This window comes from Botrytis byssoidea (genome assembly GCF_014898295.1).
Source record: "Botrytis byssoidea strain MUCL 94 chromosome Unknown BBYS_019, whole genome shotgun sequence".
Lineage (NCBI taxonomy): Eukaryota > Fungi > Ascomycota > Leotiomycetes > Helotiales > Sclerotiniaceae > Botrytis > Botrytis byssoidea.
Window position 1 is genome coordinate 391,021 of NW_024065860.1, and position 22,184 is coordinate 413,204.

Here is a 22,184-nt window from a genome sequence, read left to right on the forward strand (position 1 = left end):
TGTGATGTATGGGAAAAAGAGGTTTGAGGTAGGTGGACTGTTCAAAGATCGAAATTTGGGGGGGAGAGGGGGGGTTTCTAGGTGATTACTTTGGGGATTTTAGGAAGATTGTGTGGAGAAGAAAGAATCCAAGAATTGCTATTGGTTTATACTCGATAAGATACACTGAAGCTAATTTAGCTCGTGCAGCATGCAGATAGCGGGATTTCTTTGCACACACACACACACACACACACACTCACACAGACACACAGCAAGTCTGCAATTAGGGAGAGACAGATGTGAAATCAATTATGGAAGAGTATCTACTAGGTGAGTAGGTAGGTAGGGTCAGAGGAAGTGAGCACCCTCTCTTGGAAAAAATCACAATCATATAAATAAATATAAATTCTGAGGTAAGCTGCTGTTCATCGTCAAGGGAAATAAACAGAAATAACCTTAGCCTGGCAAAGTGTTCACCTAGACGAGACAGTATATCAATTACATATTGGAAAGTGCGGGATGGCATGGGAATTGGCATGCGGATGGCGTATCTGTAGATGTAGATGCACTAGTGGTGGATTTGGATGCAAAGTAGCAATGGATGCAAGTGAGGTGAAATGTACAAAACAATCCTGGGTTATAATCGATACCTAATAATGAATCTCTGGTAACGTCTCTCATAGGTTGTTCAATCTGGGTATGTTATATACACGAGCGAGTATCTGGGGTCTTGGAGAATTTTAAATGCCATTCAAACATTAATGAATGGAATAGTATATAGCTAGCCGCCTACATATCTATCTATCTATCTATCTATCTATCTATCTAGCATTCAAAGCTCTACAATAAATGCTAGTGCTCCATTCCTACCCGATTATACCTAATTATTTTCCTCATCTCCTCCCTGTCTCCTCGCTCCCATCTATACTTTCCGAGGACTGGGTGGTAATAGATAGAGGGCCAAGTCTTCCATGTTCCATGTTCCTGATTGTCTGATTTTCATGCTCACTCGTTTGGAATATGGGGAAACTTGTTAGAGCTCTAGATTGTTGGTCAATGCAGAGATCGTCTTTTTTAATATACAGACAGACAGAGAATATCATCAAATCTCGACTTTGTATTTCATCTACTCAAACTTTTTGTTAATCATTTTTCTGTATAGGTAAGTATTAAAATCGAATCAGATGATTTCGATTACCGTTCAAGGAAAGGAATAAATAGAAGCCGGTCGGTTACCTGCTGCTACAACTGTACACACCCATAACCCTTTAACCCTTTTTCTTCTTTCGCTCAACATCCAGTAATTTCACGAGCCTTTTCAAAAATCCTTGATATCCTTGGACCCTTGAAGCAGGGCGACACACATCTTCGAAATCTCCAATGATCGTCAATAATGATATCTCGAGGTTGTGAAACTAGTCGATTCTCGGAAACTTGATAGAAGAGAAGTTGGTTTCTTCTCCGATTCGTCCCAATTCGGATAATAAAGAGATCCGTCATTCATCTTTTCCTTTGTGATACCCCTCGACTATTATTTTTTCGATTGATGTTTCTATTGCTTTTAGTGTGGGAGTATTCCATCTTGAGTTCGGAGATTTCCATACCAGACAGATATATCAGTAGAATCAAATTAATCCTATGCTGGACATTTGAAATATTGAATTACCCAGACTAGTCTCGCTCTCAAAGGAATAAGGGATCTCGTTTGTTGGGAGCTATCCAAACCATTTGTCGCAATGATATGTTGGTCTCGTGTCTCACAAATGTTGCTGATCCAACCCTTCTTTGCAGATATAGGCAACGTGCATTTAATGATTTTCTGGGGATGAGCTCGACTGAAGCCAGGATGCCACGAGTGATAACAGGAGGGGGGAGTTGTTTGTTACCGTTACACCAAACGGATTCTCGATAAACGCTTTATCATTGTTGACAGGCTGATTGGCTCTCAAAGACCAGGGGAACGCAGTTCAAGAGTTAATGCTCTCAGGGTTTGTGAATACATGGAGTCGCAACCCGTGAGAGTGTCTCAGAAACTAAAAAGTTTATTCGTTTTTCGTTTGATTTGGGACTGAGTTTCTCAGGGTAGGAAGATTAAATTTTGATATGAAGTATACTTCGATGTCATAAGACGAACCTTGCATCTCAAACTCGAACTCGAATAAGAAAACAAAAGAGAAGATCAGAAAAGGAGGCAGGCGCCTTGTGAAATCAGACAGACAGAAAGATATCGATACTTACTAGGTAGGTATGATAATTTCACATTCATCCATATCCAATCCATCCATCCAACAATGCATCATCCATCTATCTCTATCTCGCACGTCCCAATGTGCGGACCGTTTCATTTTCATCTCTACCAAAAGTCTAACGGAGGCTACGGAACAATTATCTCAATTTTAATTGGGGCCCAAAACTGGTTATGGAAAAGATGTGAGGAATCAGGATCGTTGAAATATGATTAGTGTGGGGGAAGACACAAATGATAATAAGGAGCGAGGGACCGAGGGAGCTTTGACTCTTGGAACCTTTTGACGGCCGACTTTCAATCTCTGAATTAAAAGCTCGAATGCTCGAAAAAAAGATGTTGGACCCACATCCCACCAAAAACCCTGCAGATGCAAGCTTCACCCATTTCTACTATTCCTTTTCAAGAGATTTCAAGGTTCAAGGATTGTCAGCCGGAAGATGTACCCAATCCTTGCCATTCATTCAATTTCTTGGTTTTTTATATCCTTTTCGACTACGATGGTGGATGGATGCTATGTAACACGGGGCTTGAGAAGACACAGAGTACGAGGGGTGTAGTTACAAACAAATTGGTTGGGTCGACAAGATGATTATGAACGGCCATGAAGATTTTGTATTATCCCGCCATTCTGGAATCTATCGTTTTGGTCGTATGTTTGATCTGCTGATAAGTTAATTGACAGATTGATAGATAGATTGATATGACGAAGCATTTGAAACGGTTTACTTATATGATCGTGTTGGTCTAGACTTTCGGAATATAAGCTAGCATTCAAAACGATGGTCGAATATTATTACTGTAGCCAAGTTCCATCTTCTTACAGTGATCAAACGGTTAGATCACTTACTGTATGGTCAATCTTTGGGTACTCGGGTACGTACCTACATCAACATCTCTTTTCCAGCATTCGTACTGGAGTGCATTGACGAGCTTACCCTTTTCTTAGATACGAAAGCCAAAGAAATTACAGTGGCGGTCGGCTCGAGTGGGATGGTAATATGAGGGGTATTCTCTGCATCAGCTTATCGTCATTGGTGTCAGGTGCGGCTGACGATAGTTTCCTTCCGGATGTTCATCCACTCTTCCCCTGAGTGAAGGCTTTCGAACTCGTTCTTGGTCTTCAGAAACTCACTCCCGGGAATAGGATTTGAGATTGCGAGACATGGTGTGGCCAATATGATTGGTAGGCTTCTTCCATCTCTTCCTCCCCTGCTTCGTATATTGAATCAATGTTCAAATATGCCTCGGAGAATAAGTGAGATCCAGAGTTCCACGCACTACACGATCAATCATACCAGTGGCTTTTCAGACACTCTACATTCGAAAGATGTTACCATCTGACAAAATTGAGACAAACCCTTCAATCGGTAGAGACGGATGTTCACATAGTCATGACTGCATCATTATTGATGAGATGAGAACCTGCATATCTCCATATTCTATAGACAGCTGTTGATTACTGTAGTCTTAAACTTCTCAAAGCGAAAGCATTGAAGCAGTTTAGTGCTCATATCAATCGCGAAACCAGAACCTACAATGTTCAAGTAAAAAATTGATATCAAGAATACTCGAATAGCTTCAAATATTTTGTTTTCTCGTCTTTCGCAAACATCTTTTCATGTTAGAAAACGAGTAGATTGATAGAATTTCCTTTCATAACAGTCCTCCTCCCAATATTTCGCAAAAACCATCTCATGCAAATCTAAGAATCATATACGTCCATCCCATTCATCCATTTTTATCACGACTATTCTGCAAAAAGCCCAAAATCCGCTTTGAAAACAATTCACAAAGACGTTTCGTTGGGGTGTACGTCCACAGCTCGAGTCAATCAACCAATCACAACAACTGATTTGGTAATTCTTCGCTTCAAACTCTCATTGTCTTCCGCTCTAAATATATGTTTTTACTGACGTATCCTGAGCATCAAATCAGGCAAACAACTTGATTTCTTACCTAGCTTCTGTGGTCCAATGGTTAGGATTCCACCCTTCCAAGGTGGAGGTTCGTGTTCGATTCACGGCAGTTGCAACTTTTTAATTTTTTTCCATGTGCATTTTGGAGACAGGTTCGAGGCAACAGAGGTGAAGCTCGAAAGGTTGAGTGCATAGCGACGATTTTTGGGGATTTCAATTTTGGGGGTGGGCAGCTGGATGATAACAAAATTTCATCGGCTTATATCCGGGTAGTGAATCAATATCAATCAGAGACCTGCTTTGGGTTACAATTGCATTTTACTTCCTTTTTTTTCTCTCTCTCTCTCTTCAGACTTTACTTAGAAATGTTTTGCATGTCCTATCCAACGGTCCCTAGTTTTTCATTTCTATCTATCTACCTCAAAGTTTCAGGGCCACAAACAAATTGAGACGAACACGATACCGATACCAGTATCTTTCAGGAAAAGTCAAATTCACCCGTTCCAGACTCTCGAAGTGGAGACCGAGGTGTCGCAGTCGCAGTACTTTGTGCATTGGCTTCGTGCGTCGTTGGGTAGTGAGTGGGGCTACACGAACGATATCATCTCTTCCTCTTCCCAATAATATAATTAGAGTTTCGAATTGGTGATATTGCATTCGATAGTTGTGTACCAGTAGGTATTGTTAGATGGGCCTTTTCGATTTTATTATTGCTGTTTAGACGAAGAAGAAGAATAATATGTCTTGCTGCTAATGGGCTTTTGGGTAATATAGTGAGTGAGTGCGAGTGTGGAAAACGTACGTTGATTCATGGACGTAGCGGTGGGTAGCAGATACATCATCATCGCCATCTCGAGAATTGTACATCTATCGCGATTCGATTAATGTCGATTTATTTTGAGGATTCCGGTAGAGAGTACGGATTGGTTGCTCGGGGTAGGAGTCTTGGGTGAGCTTGGAATATATATTATTTGAAGTTGAAGTTGAAGTAAAACGTCCCCTGATATATTAAATACCTACCTATTTAGTACATATCATCTTCCCACAATATAATCCTTCTACTTCCACTCGACTCCAAATCCTAAATTTCAAACTCCACACTGTATATATATGTATCACTCCCATGCTATCTTTAACCTCGCGCATTTCTGAAATGGATATACATACATACATGCATATATACATACCTCACGCATCAAATCGAATCGAATCGAATCTGCAAAATCAAAGATATATTACATATAATATATACATGAGATTGAAATTGGAATTGGCATCAAAATTGAAGATATAAACAATATGATATGATATATTATTACAGTAACACTGCACTTCAACATACCTTTTCCACAGAGAGAGAGAGAGCGCGGGAGGTTTGGAAGTGAAATCGAAATCGATATATTGGGTCTGGGTCTAGAGTGGAACCGGGAGCTTGGAGCTTGGATGTTGATGTGGATATAGATATAGATATAGATAAATGATTTCAGGTGCAGTTTATTTATTACTCTGGTTTGAATTGGTTTGGGTTGCTTTTGGGTTGCTTTGGTGTCTGGAGATCTACCTACTTATTGATATCAATATTATTTTTACAGTGGGCAGATCGAGAAACAGACACGCGCTCTCTCTTTCTCTTCTTCGACTGTGTTTTCGATATTGATTTCCATCTAGGATGGCATCTAACCTCCCCCTCTCCCCTTCCTCTCTTTAACTTGATATCCCGAAGCCTGGCAAAGAATCTCTTTCTTTGCGTGACTTTGATTCTCCGTCTAGAATCCCTAGTGTCGGGTATATACATATACACATACACATACACATGTGCATGTATATGTATACCCTTCCCCCAAACCATTCCCAAGCATGCAAGCCTCACACTCCCAAAATGCACAATTGAAAAACAATCATCAAAGATCTTCCTTCTCATTATCTCAACATCATCTCATCTTTATTTCAAGACTCTATATATCAGAAAAGACTTTTCTCCTTCCTCCTTCCACTACCCTCTCCTCTATCTGAGGAAATTCCATCCCCTCAATCGTTTGTAATCCACACATCCTCACATCCTTCCTATATCCACTCATACATACACACACACATACATACATACAATCCCATGATACAACACCCCAACCGATCCCCTCCATCCCAGACACGCCAATCATCAAATTACAACACCCACCCATTGACGCCCATTCAGGAAAGACAATCATAATATCACACATCTCCCCAACCGTCTCATCCGATGATGTCTTTTCTCCACCGGCGAATTGACTTCATCATCGAATTCTGGCGTCGATCGATTATTGTCCCGACGGATGATTTGCCTGCAGAGATCGATGAAGACTTCATCTACATTTGCTATTTTTCGTTTCCATTAGCATGGGTTTTCTTGCTAACTTCTATCCGTCATCTTTTTCTCGCATTCTCATTTCCCCTTTCCGACACACTTCATTCTTTATCCTTCGGCACCTTCACAATCATATTTATCTCAACAAGAAAAAAGAAAAGGAGAAGAGAAAAAAACTTACCCCTCCTCCTGGCACTCGTCTCATAATACGGCGCATTCCCCCAACTCTGACTAACATTAAAAGCCGCCTGTCTACTAACCATCCGATCTTGTTCCAGATCACTTTTGTTCCCGACAATCACTATCGGGACATTTTCGTCATCTTTTATACGTATGATGGTTTCGCGGAGTTCGCTGAGTTCATTGAGGGAGCTTTGCGATGTGATACTGAAGACGAGGAGGAATCCTTGTCCGGTTTTCATGTAGAGTTCTCTGGGGAGAATGTGTGAGTGGGGGATTCGGGAAAGAATGAGTGGAAGAGAGGAGTGAAATAGAATTGCTTGGTATGTACCTCATGGCGGCTGGAAGAGTGTTAGTTTATGTTTAAGTATCATGTGATGAGGAAGATGAGGAGAAGGACTTACTGAATTGTTCCGTACCCGCGGTATCTAATCTACATTTCTTCGTATCAGTACCATCTTCTTGACCCCGTGAGAGGATAAGATAAACTCACATCTCCAACATGCATTGTCGTCCCTATCAAAGCAAAAGGCCGCGTTAGCATCCTGATCATGTGTCTCCACCTCGATGCCAAGACGGAGAAGAAATTTCAAAATACTCACATCAACCTCGATAACCTTGCGGTAGGAATCCTCAATCGTTGGGTCATAACTTTCGATCCATATATTCTGAACAAATTGTGCTAAAAGGACACAAATCACATATCAGTATCTTCACTGCATATTCTGACAATCCCTTCCTGAGAATTCCCGAATCTCCATCTCTCGTTCCTTTCACGTGTCTCCCCACTTCGACCTTCCAAAATTCCAACCCCCCCAAACTCAACTCAAGTCCCCGGAGGAGAGTGGGTCAAGGTCTCGGCAAATAAGTAAAAATGATCCTTACCGGTTAGACAACTCTTGCCAACACCACCTTTGCAGACGAACAAAAATAATTAGCCATCAACATTCTGTCTTCAATTGATACATCTCTCTCTCTATAATCGATCATTCTCTTGAATCGAACAATTGAATAAAGAGGGTGGGATATCAAGGGAGAAGAAAACTCACCAGCACCCAAAACCACAATGTGATAAGTTCTCCTAAAAATCACCAATCACCATATCAGCCAGCTATCTTTTCCGAACCCTCCCCAATGTAAAAGCTTTACCCCTGATTCATACCTCCGTGCGTTCCATGCACCAACCACCGACCCCAAGCCTCGAAAAAAAAGATAGAAAGCAAGAAAGAATGAAAGAAAGGAAGGAAAGAAAAAAAAACTTACTGTGAATTCCTCGTCGCCATCTTGAATGAAAATCTGATAATTGTCTTTCCTCCGATCCCTCTTGATATATATCTATACAGATAGTGATAGATAGATAGATAGCTATCACACGTATCCACGTCTGTACGAAATATTCCCAAGATATCAAAAAAATTCACACGAGGTGTCCGATCCAATATCTAGTGATTTTCACTTCTCCCCTCTTAATAAATAAAAACAATATCGCATACAAAAAAAATTCCTTTTCCACCACTTTTCAGCTCAAAATAAAGCAAAAAGGTGTAAAGAGATCTAGTAACGTCAAGTACCCCCCAAAAATACAATCAGCAAAAAATATTTAAATATATATAGATAAAATAAATCGAGTCGTAACGTAACGTTTCTCCAAGTCTAGTACAGAAAACCAAAACGGGTTGGGATAATGGTAAAAATAAAATAATAATAATAGTCAGAATAATCAAAAAAGGGTCAATAAGCTCAACAGCACTTGTTGGTGGCTTGAAGTAATATATATGCAAGTTGGACGTTGAACGTTGATGTGAGGGAGAGGATCGTTTGGTTTCGTTTCGTTTCGTTTGACGCGTTGCGTGAGCGAGGGCTCTGCTTTTTGAATTCCCCCTCAAAAAATTGGATGGGCCAATAAGTTTCCGCGGTTAATCTTTCAAGGTTGTTTCCGTTCCGTAGGTAGGGAAGTGAGTGGTGAGTACTCAGTGGTAACTTGTAAGTGGTGTAATGGAAATCTTCGCCTTTTCTAAAAAAAAATTGCCTCGGACTCGGAGCGACTTATTTATATGGATATATGGAAGGTTGGGATGGATGGATGGATGTATAATATGCAGGTAGGATATACCTAGGTACGAGTAGTAGGTATGTAAAAGATTCTTATAGATACGTATTCTTTTTTCGTAAGATCCAAAAACCAAAAGACCAAAATTAACAGCGAAGCGAAGTGAAAGGAAGTGAAAAGGGAAGATTGGTGAAGTTATATAGATATAGATATAAGTTGTATATATTTGATAGGTAATAATGATATATATATATATATATATATATCAAGAGGATCGAGTCGAATCGTTTATGAGGCACCAAAATCCGCACCGTTTCGTCTGGCTGACTCTTGGGTTGCCCGGTGGTTTGTTTATGTGATATGTGATATTTTGGGGGGTGGTGCCGTTGATCGCAGTAGGGTGGTAATTTATCCGGATCATCTATTATTCCTCCCGGGCGGGTGTACGCCGGTATGTCTGGCCTGGCAAATGCAGGTAGATAGATAGATAGATAGATAGATAGATAGCTAGGTATCTATATAGGCAGGGAGGGTACGAATGAGATTCTCTTATACTCCGGGTGTTGAATAGAAGTTTGTGAAATTGGAGAGAGATATAGATATAGATACAGAGAGATATAGGAGACAGATGATGGTTTCGATGTATTGTCTATCTATGAAGAAATAGGAGAGTGAGCACAAAAAAGGACCAAGGGGGATAGATATATCAAAAGAAGAGCGGAGTGAAGAAAATAGCAAATATAATAAATAATATAGTCAGTCAGTCAATCCTCGAGTATATTTATTCAAATCAATACCTAAATAAAGACTGTGATGAAAATAGGTAGTCGACGCCACCTTCCCATTTTCCCAACGCCAACCCAGTGAATTAGGAAGCACACTAGAAAAAACGATATTCTCAAAAGAAATTAAACACAAAAATTAAACATCTTTCCATGATGCGACCCTTATTTCGTTTGTCCTCTCTTGACTCAAACCTTACTCGATTTTAACTTTCTATGATTAATCATCCATATGCTCTCTCGTGCCAATCAATACCGACCGACTTCTCGATTCATCCATCCATTCATTCATACATTCAATTCATACCCCGATTCTTTTTATCCGAGATACATACGAATACCAGGTAGGTACTTATCAACCATTTTACCGTCGCATCTGCAAATGCACTTTTCAGGTACGGGGGTCCCGGGAACGTGTGTATTGGACCCTGAATTTTTTTTAAACCCTGGTGGGAACCTCTTTTTTTCTTGGGTAACATGCACAGCCCTAACGATGGATCACATCACGGCGAGGAAACCTGGACGCCACGTTGTGTCTCTGTTCTATTCTGTTCTTCAATATTTATTTTTGGAGGAACACTGGAATCGAGGTCGGATAGTATAAAGAGGAGAAGAGAAGAGAAGAGAAGAGATGATGGACGTGGATGGGAATAGAACAATCCCATTCCCGTCATATGATGGAATGTGGATGGAATCTGCAATCGAAACTCCTCATGGATAGGATTTGAAGGAGAACATTCCTCTGGCCATCTAATCCCACACTAGAATCTTTCTTTTGTCAACAGAAAGGAGCATTAGGCAGATTTCTCTCCCACCTTCTCGTACAATTTTCCATCCATACAATGTTCATCCCCTATCTACTGCCCTCTGCACTATACCACACCACCACACCACCCATCTGGCAATCCCTCGTCTATTTCGTCATACACATGCACCTTCGCCTCATTTAATCGAACATCCAGCTTTCTTCAGCTCAACATCACCTCACCCATTCCCAAAAAGTTGTGTAAGGATAGCAGCCTTGAAATTCGGCCCTTGGGGGTATAGTTACTCGGGTTCCGGTGGTGACCCTCATCCCAGGCGAAACACCACTTCCGGATATATCAAATGCAATGTACAAGTCGTGTCACATACTAGTCTTAGCTTCCACATCGTTTCGCTAATTCTTTCATCTTTGAGCTGTGTATGGATTCTTTCCTTCGCTCAATCGATTCGCGCGGGTTTCAATTGGGGTTCTTGGGATTTTTCGCCGAGAAGTTGGTGATATGCTTGCGCTGGACAGGGTATCTTTCAGTGCCAAATGATCGTCCTGCTCGGAAAATCGGATGTATATCACAGCTACAGTTGTGAGTCAGTCTCATTGTCCTGGAAGTATCTCCTCGGAGGACTTCATTTCGAATGCAATTGAGTTCTGCATCTGGAAATCCTTTCCACTAATACTTTTTGTCAACCATTCAACCATACGTCATACTTCATTTCGCACGTTATAACGCGGTATCAGATATTAGGGTTAGGGTTCCCGATATTGGATTCTTCAGGATGTTACTGCATGTAACATTAGCCTAATCATCTCGTCTCATCTCATCTCACTCTCCAATCTGCCAAGCAAACATCCATCCTCAATTCAACATCCAAGCAATCTCACTAGCGCGAGTCTCGGCGAGCCTCGCGTTAGTAACCTTTGATACGTATCCAAGTAATCTCTCTCATCCCATCCCAGCCAAGAAACAACCATAAACTTCCATGCACATCATAAGATGCAAATGTTGCAATGCCATGTGCAAACCATGTTCGCATTGCGCACAAGGTAGCATCTGCTAGAAATAGGTGGGATGGAAATGAGACAGCAGACGGTACGTTACAATCCGGTATTTTGTCTCGTAACTTACTCGTAACTTTTATTTCTCTCTCGTATCTAATTTACGTTCTTTTTGTGTGTACCTAGGGAGCTAGGTATTGCACTGTGTTAATGATATAACCGATATCCCTGCATCGTGCACGACCCTGTATCTTGCACGCTTTAATTTATTGAATTAAAAATTGATTATAAATCCAAAACTGTTTATAATAATATTAAAATTTATAAAAAACAGATTGAAGATTAGCTAAATATAATAATAAGTTTTTGATAAATTTGAAATATCAAATAGAATATTAATTGATTTTAAAAAATAATATTTTAAAATATTAATAATTTAATAAAAATTTATATTAGAATAAATTTATATTATTAAAAATAAAGTTTTTTAAATTAATTTATATTATTATTATTGAAAAAAAGCTTGGAATTCTGAAAAATATAAAAAATTAAGTTTTAAATATAATTTCAAAAATATGTATAATATTCAAAAAAATAAAAAGAATTTAAAAATTCTTTTTAAAATATTTTAAAATGTTTTTTTATAGATTTTAAGAATTTGAAATTATTATTGGATTTTAATTAGAAAATAGAATTTTTATATATTAGAAAATATATAATATAAGAATAATAAAATTATAAAAAAATAATAAATAAGTAAAACTATAAACTTATTATATTATAACTTAATATATAAACGAAAAAATAAGAATGAAATAAAATATTCTAATTTTTCAATAAAGTAAATCTATTATTTTTTTTAAAAAACTAAAGAATTATAAATCTATTTTTAAAAGAATTTATTTTTTAAAAAAAATCCCAAATTTTATAATATTTCTAATAATTTTACAGATTAAATATAATTATAATTTAATATTATAATATATTCTATTTTTTATTAATATTCAAATTAATTCCGTTTTTAAAATTTTTTAAAAAAAAAATCTTTTTAGAAATATCTTATTATTAATTATATAATCCTAATATTTAATTTATAATTTTTTAATAATTGATAATATATATATATATAGTTAATAAAATATAGTTATTTTTAGTTTTCTAATCAAATAATCTATTAATAATATTATATACTTGAAAAAATTAAAAATTATCATAAAATACTTGATTTATAATCAATTTTTTTTAAAAAAAAGATTATTTATGAAAACTTAAATAATATATTGATATAATATCAAACTTATAATATAAAAACTTGATTTTTTTATTTCTTTATGTTAAAATATATTCAAATTTATAAAAAAGAAATTGAAAATCAATTTTCGTTATTTCTATTAATAAATAAATTAATATATAATATTTTTGTATTAATAATTTTAATATTGAAATTATATTATATATAATAATTATTTTTATATTTTGATTACTTTATAAGAAATAAATAGTAATATAATATATTATATATAATTATTAATAGAACTCAATGATTGATTAATTATATATTGAATTTAGAATATCTTTTTTAAAAGAAATAAAAGTGTGCACGATACAGGGGCGTGCACGATGTAGGGATATCGGTTAACCTGAGGTTTGCGGATAGTTTTTACATTCGGAGGTTGAGTTGTGGTGTCGATAGTGTTTTTGTATGTCATACAGATACTCTAGCTACCTACCTTATTAAATAATATAATACTAAGTCGGACGATCAGTTTTATATGCGTAGGTACAGTAAGTAGTTGATTTATGGTATGAGGCGATAAGGGGGTTCACGAGCTGATAATTTCATAAACTGATAATTTTTGAGCAAAAATGTCGATTTCATTAATGTACAGATCAAGTCTTGAATTGAACCGACTATATGCACGTGCTATGTAACCTTATCGCTTCCGCAGGTTTCTCTCCAAACTGTCTCTATCCATATCTTCATTTCCGTCTCATTATATGATGATAACATGGAGAATTTCTTGCGTTAAAAGTTCATACGTGCTCAGTCCCAAGAACCTTATTATCTATCCCAATAAATGCAAAATATTAAGTATTCATGCATATGCATATGCACCTTACCCCTCATTTACACCCCTCTCCCCCCTCGTCTATACCCCAAAACTAATAAGGATCCCACTCCAACCTCCTCTCCAACAGAAAAGATTCCACCGGTACCCCCCTCCACTTCTTCTCCCCCCCCTTCGTCACATTAAAAAACTCCACCTCAAACCCCATCACCTCTTTCCAACCCCTAATCAAGCGTCTCCAGTAACACGTCTCCGCCGCCGGCGTAAGATATCTCTCTCTGAAAACTCTCGCGCTCCTCTCCGCAATCTTCTCTATCCCCTTCTGATCCTCCCCTTCAATCAACTCCACCATCTTCCTTTCCAACCCCTCAAATTCCCTATCTACTTCGATGTAATTCTGTTCCGGCCCATCCTTCTTCATCAACGGATGGAAAAATTCCATCCACTCCAACTCATGCGCCACAATCACCGATCGACAATTCCGCAGATACTTCAGTCGCGCGGAATAGGAGTTTCCTTCCGTGTGCGCCAGAAATTTGTACTGACAATGCTCATCCATACTCTTCAAATCATTCTTCATACTCCCCTCATTATGCCAATCCAACGTCTTCACATCCGCCCACGCCTTCCCCTCGGTCACATTAACGAATTTCTTGCGCACCTCCAAGCTCATCGTCGCGCCGCGCCACAACAATTTATCCATCTTCCGACTCCAAGGCCACTCGCTCTCGGTCAGGATGGCTTTCATCTGCATTTCTCCGTAGCTCCCGATTTTCGTCTCGGGCCACGACCAGAACCCGTATTCGGGCATGAGCCACGTTTCTTCATTCTTGGCTTGTCGTGCGTAGAGCCACTGCGAATGTCCTTCCATCTTGTCGTCTACGTTCATGGTAAATTCGATGTTGGGGAGGGGCTCCGGGGAGGTGAGCATTGCGCGGTGGAGAGCATGCAGGGTGGCGATGCCGCGGGAGTAGATTTTCCCGTACGTGTCGATTATATATAACTATCTTCTTGTTAGTTTATGTCTATCTGATCAAGCTCTCCTATGCCGTCGACAGGATTGCTGATAGAGAAAGAACCAAGAACACAAACCTGCTGATCGAAAATCATGGCCCGGATAAACCCATTCAACGCCGGCGTATCATCCGATTCCTTCCTCATCACCTTCTTATTCTTCCTCAGCTTAACTGGTCTCTCCACCTCCTCAAAGAGTCCCGGGAACGCGACATCGCACTGCTCTTGCATCAAGAACAAATTCCGATAACCTCTCGTGTAATTTCACGTCCCGTCGATTCCAAATCGTCCACTGATATACTCCGAATCCTGTTGCGCATCAGATCCATGGCCGACGGTGGGGGTATATATCCTTGGGAGCGGCGCTGGAGAAAACTTTTTGGGTCCAGTGGTCCAGAGGAAGACGAGGAGAGTGAGGAGAAGCGCGAGGACAAACGGATAAGGTCGTCGCGCAGTCGCTATGGCCAATTCGTGAAAAATCGCCATATTGATACCGATTCTCTTCCACGCATGAAGATGAAAAGGAATGCACAACGTCAAAGAAAAAAAAGTTCAAGACGTAAGAGAATCCGATGAGTAAGTACAAGTAAGGGGGAATGCCAATGTAACGTTTACGTCAAATTCCATCCATTACCCGAAATACAAATCTCACGCCGCAGAGATACATACTCCACACGTAGCTAGTTTCTTTACCCTTTGCGAGCATCGATTGTGGCGGGCTTACACTGATAACCGCTCCATATCTGTATGGATTGGATACCCTACATTCCTCACCCACTATCCGAAAGAGCCAAGCAAGCAAGCGCACGAAAGACCGAACCAAAAAATTTCCAACAAAAAGAAGCCGCATACCCACCACCATTCATCTCCCCATCCCAGACCGAGAAAAAAAAACGAACAAAAAAACCTCTTCGTATCAAAGAACCCCTTGAACACCCTATCCACAATGACGAGCCTCCTTCCATCTCACCCCCACTATCCATACCTTGGCCGAACGAATAGAGACAGATCCCTCATCACCAATCCTCGAATTCAACCATGTTTTCAGACATCCAATTCACAATCCCGTGCACCGCAAAGAAAACCTTGAATTTCCTCATCACTAAAATGAAGAAATGTGGTGGAGTGAAGTGGACTGGGAAGTTAAACATGTAAACGTGAGAATCAATCCATCAAAATGCTTTAAATTTAGTGACTTTTCGGGACTTGAGGTTATTTTAATTCCCCCAAGCGTCGTTCCCTCCATGATTTTCGGCATGGGCCGAATGGCGGTAAATCTAATCTAATACTTGTGGAAAGACTACAGAGTGCTGATATCTAAAATATAAGAACGAGGTCTCTCTCTTTATATGCATACAGTACACAATAGGGTTGCGCATCGTGTAACGGCAGATTGTTTTTTGATTTATCAAAAATTATTGTATTCTACGCTGTGCATATACTCGCAATATAAAAGATTATGAAGCCAAGAGATCTCCCGGGGGGGGGGAGAATTCGGTGCCTTTACCCGTTCTACCAATCGGCTATGTACAATATGCAGTTGAGTCAATTTGTACAATTGATACTTACTATATTGTTAATGAGTACATGGAAATAAAAACTTCAAATACCAATACTCATCATTTGCCCCAGAATATTAATACATCATATAATTAAATAGTTCGGGCCCAGATGATTTACACTTTACCATTTTTTTTCTACAACCATGCACAGCCTTACCAGCCAGGCCTTATCAATTACTTGTATTGCATGTAAATCATGGGGGTGCTGATCTTCCTCGCTAATCATGATAATAAGCCCTTCTAAAGGTATTTCAAAAGCTACATTCCCAGATGCAATCATTACCAAAACTCCGTAGCCAGATGTGCGACCTATTGACCCCCAATATCCATTACACCGATAGCAATCCTGCTCCAGAAACGCGCCTCTGATGCAGTGATAGAAACGATGCGCCTTGGAAACACTTTTGTTCATCGTGCATATCATGCTCCTCCCAATTGATCATATATGTACAAACTATGCGTTGATCTCTCGTATATCGCATGCAAATTACTTCATGGACTGTTTCCGCTCATGTTTCGGTAATGTCCTAGGTTCTAAACTCCTCGCTTGATCTCGTTCGAGCAGGAGCGAAAGTTGCGACTTGCTTTTACTCAAAGGTCCCGATGGACTTGATGCTAAGCTTCCTGATATAGGACTAGGAGGAGCTGCTTGTGAAAATGATTTCTTTGTAAAGAGATCTTTCATAAGAGCTCGAGCCTTGCCTTTGTTTGGTCTCTCTGGTGACGCGGGTACTGCTGCGATTTGGTTACCATTTCCTAGATCGAGGTGACCTGTTGCATCAGTCAATGTTGGCGCCGAGCTGACCATGCCTTTAGACTGGTGTTGTAAGAGATTTTTCCCACTTGCTTTCCTATAACCAGGGGGTTTGCCATTGCTCGAACCCTTAGACGTGGTCGACGCCGGAGAATCTGGACTTGAAGTTTCAGGTGGTAACATGCTGGCTGTTTTAACATTGTCGTGAAGCATTCTTTGCACCTTGAAGTCAGCCTCACTGACTTGAGGTACTGAAACCTGATTGCCTGCTAGTGTCTGAAGGTTGTTGGAAGGCTCAGGCTGGGTCGGCTCAATCTCAATACTCTCCTCGCGAGTGCTTGCAAGTTTGCGCGAACCACCCACAGTTGGAGCGGCCGATCTGGAGGGATTCCGCTTGGTAGGCGAGGTTGTAGTCCGCGGTGTAACGTTCTCTTGCGCGTTCTGATTTCTGACTGGCAGTACAGATAACGTCGGCAGCCTCCCCAAAGTTCTATTCTGTTGTCCTTGTCCGCCTGGAACTCTCGCCGAGCTATCGTTCGAAGACTGTGAAGTTTGCGAACTTTGTCGCCTGACAACAATTGGTCTCTTCTTCTTGGAAGCTGAAGCAACAAATTTCTTACTTGCCGGTGCAGGCATTAACTTTCTATCAATCTTCTCCTTCTCGATCTTCTCCTCAATAGTAGCGGTATGCTCAAGAATTGGCGAAGGTGATTGTACAACGTTCTTGTTCGTGTTTGTTGTGCTACCAGACTCGTCTTCTGAAACTGGCGGGGATATGAATCGTGCAGTCGGTCGAGGACCGTTTGCAGAAGGACCTCGAGTCTTTTTTAATATTGGAGGTGGCATAGGAGCAGGTGCCCGAGGGATTGATATCAGCGTTGTACTTGATCGGCTATCGTTGCGAACACGAGCAACGGAAGTTGTCGAGGCAGTCTTTCCAATACAGGCTACACTATTCTGATGATTCGAAATTCAGTATGGGGCTCCACGGGTCATTGATAGGTTTGCATACCATTGGCTTCTCATTTTCATAGCGATTGGGTGGTCCTCTGAGTGGCACAAAAGTGTCACCCTCGGAGATATGGACGAAAAGGCGAGCAACAGTTGAAGCATCCAGCTCTCGACTCCGACTTCCCCATATTCGCCACCAATAATTCTCTAACCGCTCAGCTGTAGGGTCGAGAAGTCTTCGTTTTGTTGTGGTATAGACTAGAAGACAATAAGCTTGATGCTTTACTTTACTTTTTGATCAAGATATGCAAGGTACCTTTCCAAAATCTGGCAATGTCTGCAAGATCCAAAGGATCATTCTTGATTCTCTCAATGGTGCTTCCAATCTGAGGAGAATTGACCACAATGCCCTTGGGCAATATCAATGCCATCTTCTTCACGTCGCCAGAACCTCAAGTTGTAAAGTGACTGCAGCTCTTCTAAGGCAGGCAGCTAGCCTACCTAGAAGTTGCTGCGTCACCGTGAAGAAGAAAGACGCTTTAACAGCTAAGAAAGCTGAAAACTGAAGTAAGGAATTAAAATTTGGTAAATATTAAGTATTGGCCGGTTATAGGAAGGGACGGGAGATCGGTGACAAGTGAATCTGTAGAAAGACAAGGTTGTAAGGAAGAGATCCAGGATATTGATGATGAGAAAAAAAAAGCTAGTGAAGCTAAGAAAGATAGTGAAGATAGTATGAGATTTTAGTTTTATGAAATTCGAAAATAGAAATTCTAGAAGTATTTTTTTCTCCAAGCTTTCTTCTTCTTCTTCTTCTTCTTCTTCTTCTTCTTCTTCTTCTAATCAATAAGAATCCGAGCCCAAAGGAACAACAAAGCAAAGTAGAGAGAATCGAAGATGGCTAATAACTTAAGGTTTTGGTTATGTGTACTTGGGTAGGTATCATTTTTGTACGTACCAAGGGGGAGGGGGGGGGAGTTGATTAAAATGATAGAAAAAAAAATCTTATTGGTTCGGAAATGATCCGAGGAATGAGAATTTGTTGAATTCGTGAATTCGTGAATTTGTGAATTTGTGTGGATTTGATTTGATGTGAGGAGGAGGAGATAGATAGGTAGGTAGGTTGTCGGTAAGTCGGTAGGGAGTTCGATTTCGAGTTTCACACGGGTGAATATTTTGAGTGTATAATATGATATAATATGATACTAGGTATCTCAAAGTTGATGAGAGAGAAATGTCATGTGAGTGAAGTGAAGATTGATGATTGATATAATAAGATATGAAGTATCTCTGATTGAAACCATTGACTTCTATTAGGTGAGTCGGTAGGTAGGTAGGCAAGTAAACCAGTTGCCTATATCGATGGTCGTCAAATGGTAAAGGGTAACTTTTTCATTCGAGAGAAGAAAGGTTCGAGTTGAAAAGATAAAATTCTCCAATTTTCCATTGGGTAGGCTGGCAAGGTAAAGTCCCTAGTAGGTATCTTGGATGGTAGGAGGTATTGAAGGAGGTATGTGTGTAGATGTGTAGATGTGTAGATGTGTAGATATGTAGATATGTAGATATGTAGGTACAAACGACAGACGTAACGGTATTGTTATGAAATGCAATCAATCATTATTATTTTGGTTATAATTGTTTTCATTTTGGCTCCAGTCAGTCGGAACAGAAATAACGTATAACGTGCACGGGGTACTTGCGTCTTTGCTTCTTTGCTTCCGTACAGCACAGCACAGCACAACACAACACAACACAGCACGGCACAGTCCAGATAGAATAGGTAGGTACCGACCAGCAGATATAGATGAAGCAGTGTGTGTTTGAATCTCCCTTGAGAACGAAGACAGTACAGTACAATACAATACAATACAATACAATACAGTACGTACACAGCAAACAGTAATAACTCGAGTAGTCCTGATTTTTTTATATGATTAATTAGTTGCAAGTATTTGATGAATTATGAGACGGATTGATTGATTGATCGGCAATTAGACTCGGGGATAAGAATAGAGTAATAATAAGGAGACCCAATGGAAATCAAGTTTTGCAAATCTTTTCTTTTTAATTTGGAAGAAATAACCTACTTGAGGTAGCGTATCTCTCTCGGTCTGTATGTGTGATCGGGATGGATACGATATAATGGACCTGGTGCCAGGTTGATGGACAATATGAATATGAGTATGGGTATGAATATGGAATTATGGATATGGATCAGAGGGAATTGAGCCTGGCAGATCATATAAAGTGGATATGACAAGGCGACTGTTGTGATTGTTGGAGACTCTGAGACTTCTTTGCGTTGGCTTTTACATCATGTATGTACAAAACGGTACACTACTGTGCGAAGCAATCTATCGGAAGACTTCTCGAGTCCGTAAAGAATGGTCAGTAGGTAATGTGACGAGCAATCATTTATGTAATGAACTTCATCTAGCCCTCTCTCTCTCTCTCTCTTTCTCTGCCATGCCTTTGCTCTTGTTGATACTTGAACTTCTCTACTCCGACAACAACGCTCACTCATAAGAACAATTATGGGTTTGCATTGTTCTTCATGGAATATTGGCTTTTAATCAAATTAAAACGGTGGGAACCTTATGGGAGTAGCCGGTGCTGATGCTTAGTAGAGAAATCAAGCCAGGGTTCTGACCCAGGTATCACATTCTACTCGGCCATTATCTCTTCTTTCCCTCTCTTGGAGAGATGTGGTTATCATTGATATCGTGATTCGTTTATATAATACGGTGGGGATGGTGAGATGTTGCAACAAGAAGGAATAAGAAAACCAGACAAGGGAGGGAAGGTGTAAATGAAAACCGTTTGCCTCTTTCCCAGGATGCAACTTCCTTCGATACCGGTACCACTCATGTGTGCTCCTTTCTTTTGCCAAGGATATTCGATTGTCACAAGAACTATTTCGTGCGTATATATCTAACATAACATGACTGCGCTATACCTCCCTAGGTCGGAAGAGGACATACATTAGAATGCTTTCGAGTATCTACGAATCTCACTTCGCTTGTACGAAGTATGCATGGACATTCATTGCAACAAGGATTGGAAGGCCGCTCCATCGTCTTGACTTACTTTGGCGACTTAGGTATGTACTTGGAAAAAACATTTGATGGGCCCGAAAATATCTATCCAATCCTAGTGTCACAAACAACACAAAGAATGCCGTGTTGAGTGGCAATTGCTACAACTCATGACTTATGACTTGCGTGAGGAGCATCTAGCCATCCTACGGAAAATATGAAGTTGCACTGAATGCCTTTTCTACCCTTACACTGCTGAAAAGCATTGATATGTTATACATACCTAATCTTATAGTACTACCTGTCCATCGGAAGATCAATGCAGGGAAATTGGACGTGGTGAGATGAGATGAGATAAGATTGACATGAGAATAGCTTCATCTCTTGTCTCAAATTCTCAATGTAGAACATCCGCATCATCGTCGTGCAAGAAACACGGCCCAGTTCCTGCTTCTACGGAGTCCGCCCTCCGTACTCCGTATATTCCATATCAAATAAGCCGATGATGACCATGTTGGTACTCGAATTCGGCAAATAACATGTTGCTATCTGCTACCTAGCTCAAACTATATTCAGGGGCTTTGCGATATGCATAAAGGCACGAGGCAAGGCAAAATGAATGGAATACAACGCGAGGCCGGTTTCTAGCCTTGAAATCGCCCCGGCAGTGATAATCTACGGCACGACTCATAGTTCTCACGTTGTCAATCTCGCATTGGTATTATACCCATAGTACATCTCTTATAAGTCTTACAGTTGGGCTGGCACGCTTCATAGCGTCCTGTAACTCAATCTTACCGACCTGTGCGACTATTCGGACTCACCGCTGTCGCAGGATTCTAGTATTCGTCTTACTATGGGAAAACGCATATAATCACTGATCACGAACGAGTCATTGCTTGCTTTCAAAAGCCAGCAAACAATCTTGAGACAAGCAAAAGTCAAGGCAAAAGAGGGAAAGGTAACGAACCAGACAAGGCCAATCCTTCCACCCGAGAAAATAATCCCAACAAACACGCGCATTCTCCATGCGACAACAGAATCTCTCAGTCCTCATCAGCACAACAGAGAAAGTTACCCACCTTCCTAATCTATATCTTCAAGGTACTAGGTAGCTTTCGTCCAGCTTTATACATCTGCAATACTCCCAAACTTCGCGGAACCCTTTCCGATATCCAAGTACGGAAACGTTTCTGAACATCTGACCTCTTTTTATCTCTCCGCCTCAATTTAAGGAAATGTCGTGTCACGTTCATTGTTACTGGTCTGAAGATGGGGGATGCTATTGTGTTACTCTCACAGAATCCAGGAATCTAGACTGGCAATGTAGAGTAACAATCAGAACTTGGAATCCCAAGAAACGAAACAAATTTGTGACCCAGTACAGCTCTTTTCACTAGGTAACCATAGGAAGTTTCGATTGGAGCCATCGGAAAATACCTAGGTAGATACCTACTCTATATATCCTTACAAAGTTTTTTATATTGCATTTAGACATTTAAATATCTAGACCAAAGTTACCAATCCCCCGGATTTTG

At 40.1% G+C, this 22,184-nt stretch overlaps 5 protein-coding genes across 5 annotated transcripts; 1 reads left to right on the top strand and 4 right to left on the bottom strand.

Moving 5' to 3' along the window:
* Positions 1-6,349: 6,349 nt before the first annotated feature.
* Positions 6,350-7,953, bottom strand: EAE97_008802 (uncharacterized protein; the record flags this gene model as incomplete). The annotated part of the gene is made up of 9 exons (XM_038879317.1): positions 6,350-6,501; positions 6,672-6,922; positions 7,002-7,011; positions 7,075-7,103; positions 7,164-7,186; positions 7,273-7,352; positions 7,556-7,582; positions 7,720-7,751; positions 7,934-7,953. The coding sequence occupies 9 exons, from the start codon at positions 7,951-7,953 to the stop codon at positions 6,350-6,352; spliced, it is 624 nt and encodes a 207-aa protein (XP_038729828.1).
* Positions 7,954-13,424: 5,471 nt separating this feature from the next.
* EAE97_008803 (uncharacterized protein) lies at positions 13,425-14,575 on the bottom strand (the record flags this gene model as incomplete). Its single annotated transcript, XM_038879318.1, has 2 exons — positions 13,425-14,333; positions 14,423-14,575. The coding sequence occupies 2 exons, from the start codon at positions 14,573-14,575 to the stop codon at positions 13,425-13,427; spliced, it is 1,062 nt and encodes a 353-aa protein (XP_038729829.1).
* A 33-nt stretch (positions 14,576-14,608) lies between these two features.
* On the bottom strand, positions 14,609-14,830 carry EAE97_008804 (uncharacterized protein; the record flags this gene model as incomplete). The annotated part of the gene is made up of 1 exon (XM_038879319.1): positions 14,609-14,830. One exon carries the CDS (start codon positions 14,828-14,830, stop codon positions 14,609-14,611), a length of 222 nt encoding a protein of 73 aa, XP_038729830.1.
* Positions 14,831-16,393: 1,563 nt separating this feature from the next.
* Positions 16,394-19,165, bottom strand: EAE97_008805 (uncharacterized protein; the record flags this gene model as incomplete). Its single annotated transcript, XM_038879320.1, has 4 exons — positions 18,570-19,165; positions 17,928-18,254; positions 17,673-17,869; positions 16,394-17,617 (listed from the first exon to the last, which is right to left on the bottom strand). The coding sequence occupies exons 2-4, from the start codon at positions 18,040-18,042 to the stop codon at positions 16,394-16,396; spliced, it is 1,536 nt and encodes a 511-aa protein (XP_038729831.1). The 5' UTR covers positions 18,043-18,254; positions 18,570-19,165.
* A 2,100-nt stretch (positions 19,166-21,265) lies between these two features.
* Positions 21,266-21,843, top strand: EAE97_008806 (uncharacterized protein; the record flags this gene model as incomplete). The annotated part of the gene is made up of 2 exons (XM_038879321.1): positions 21,266-21,364; positions 21,490-21,843. The coding sequence occupies 2 exons, from the start codon at positions 21,266-21,268 to the stop codon at positions 21,841-21,843; spliced, it is 453 nt and encodes a 150-aa protein (XP_038729832.1).
* Between the last annotated feature and the right edge of the window lie 341 nt (positions 21,844-22,184).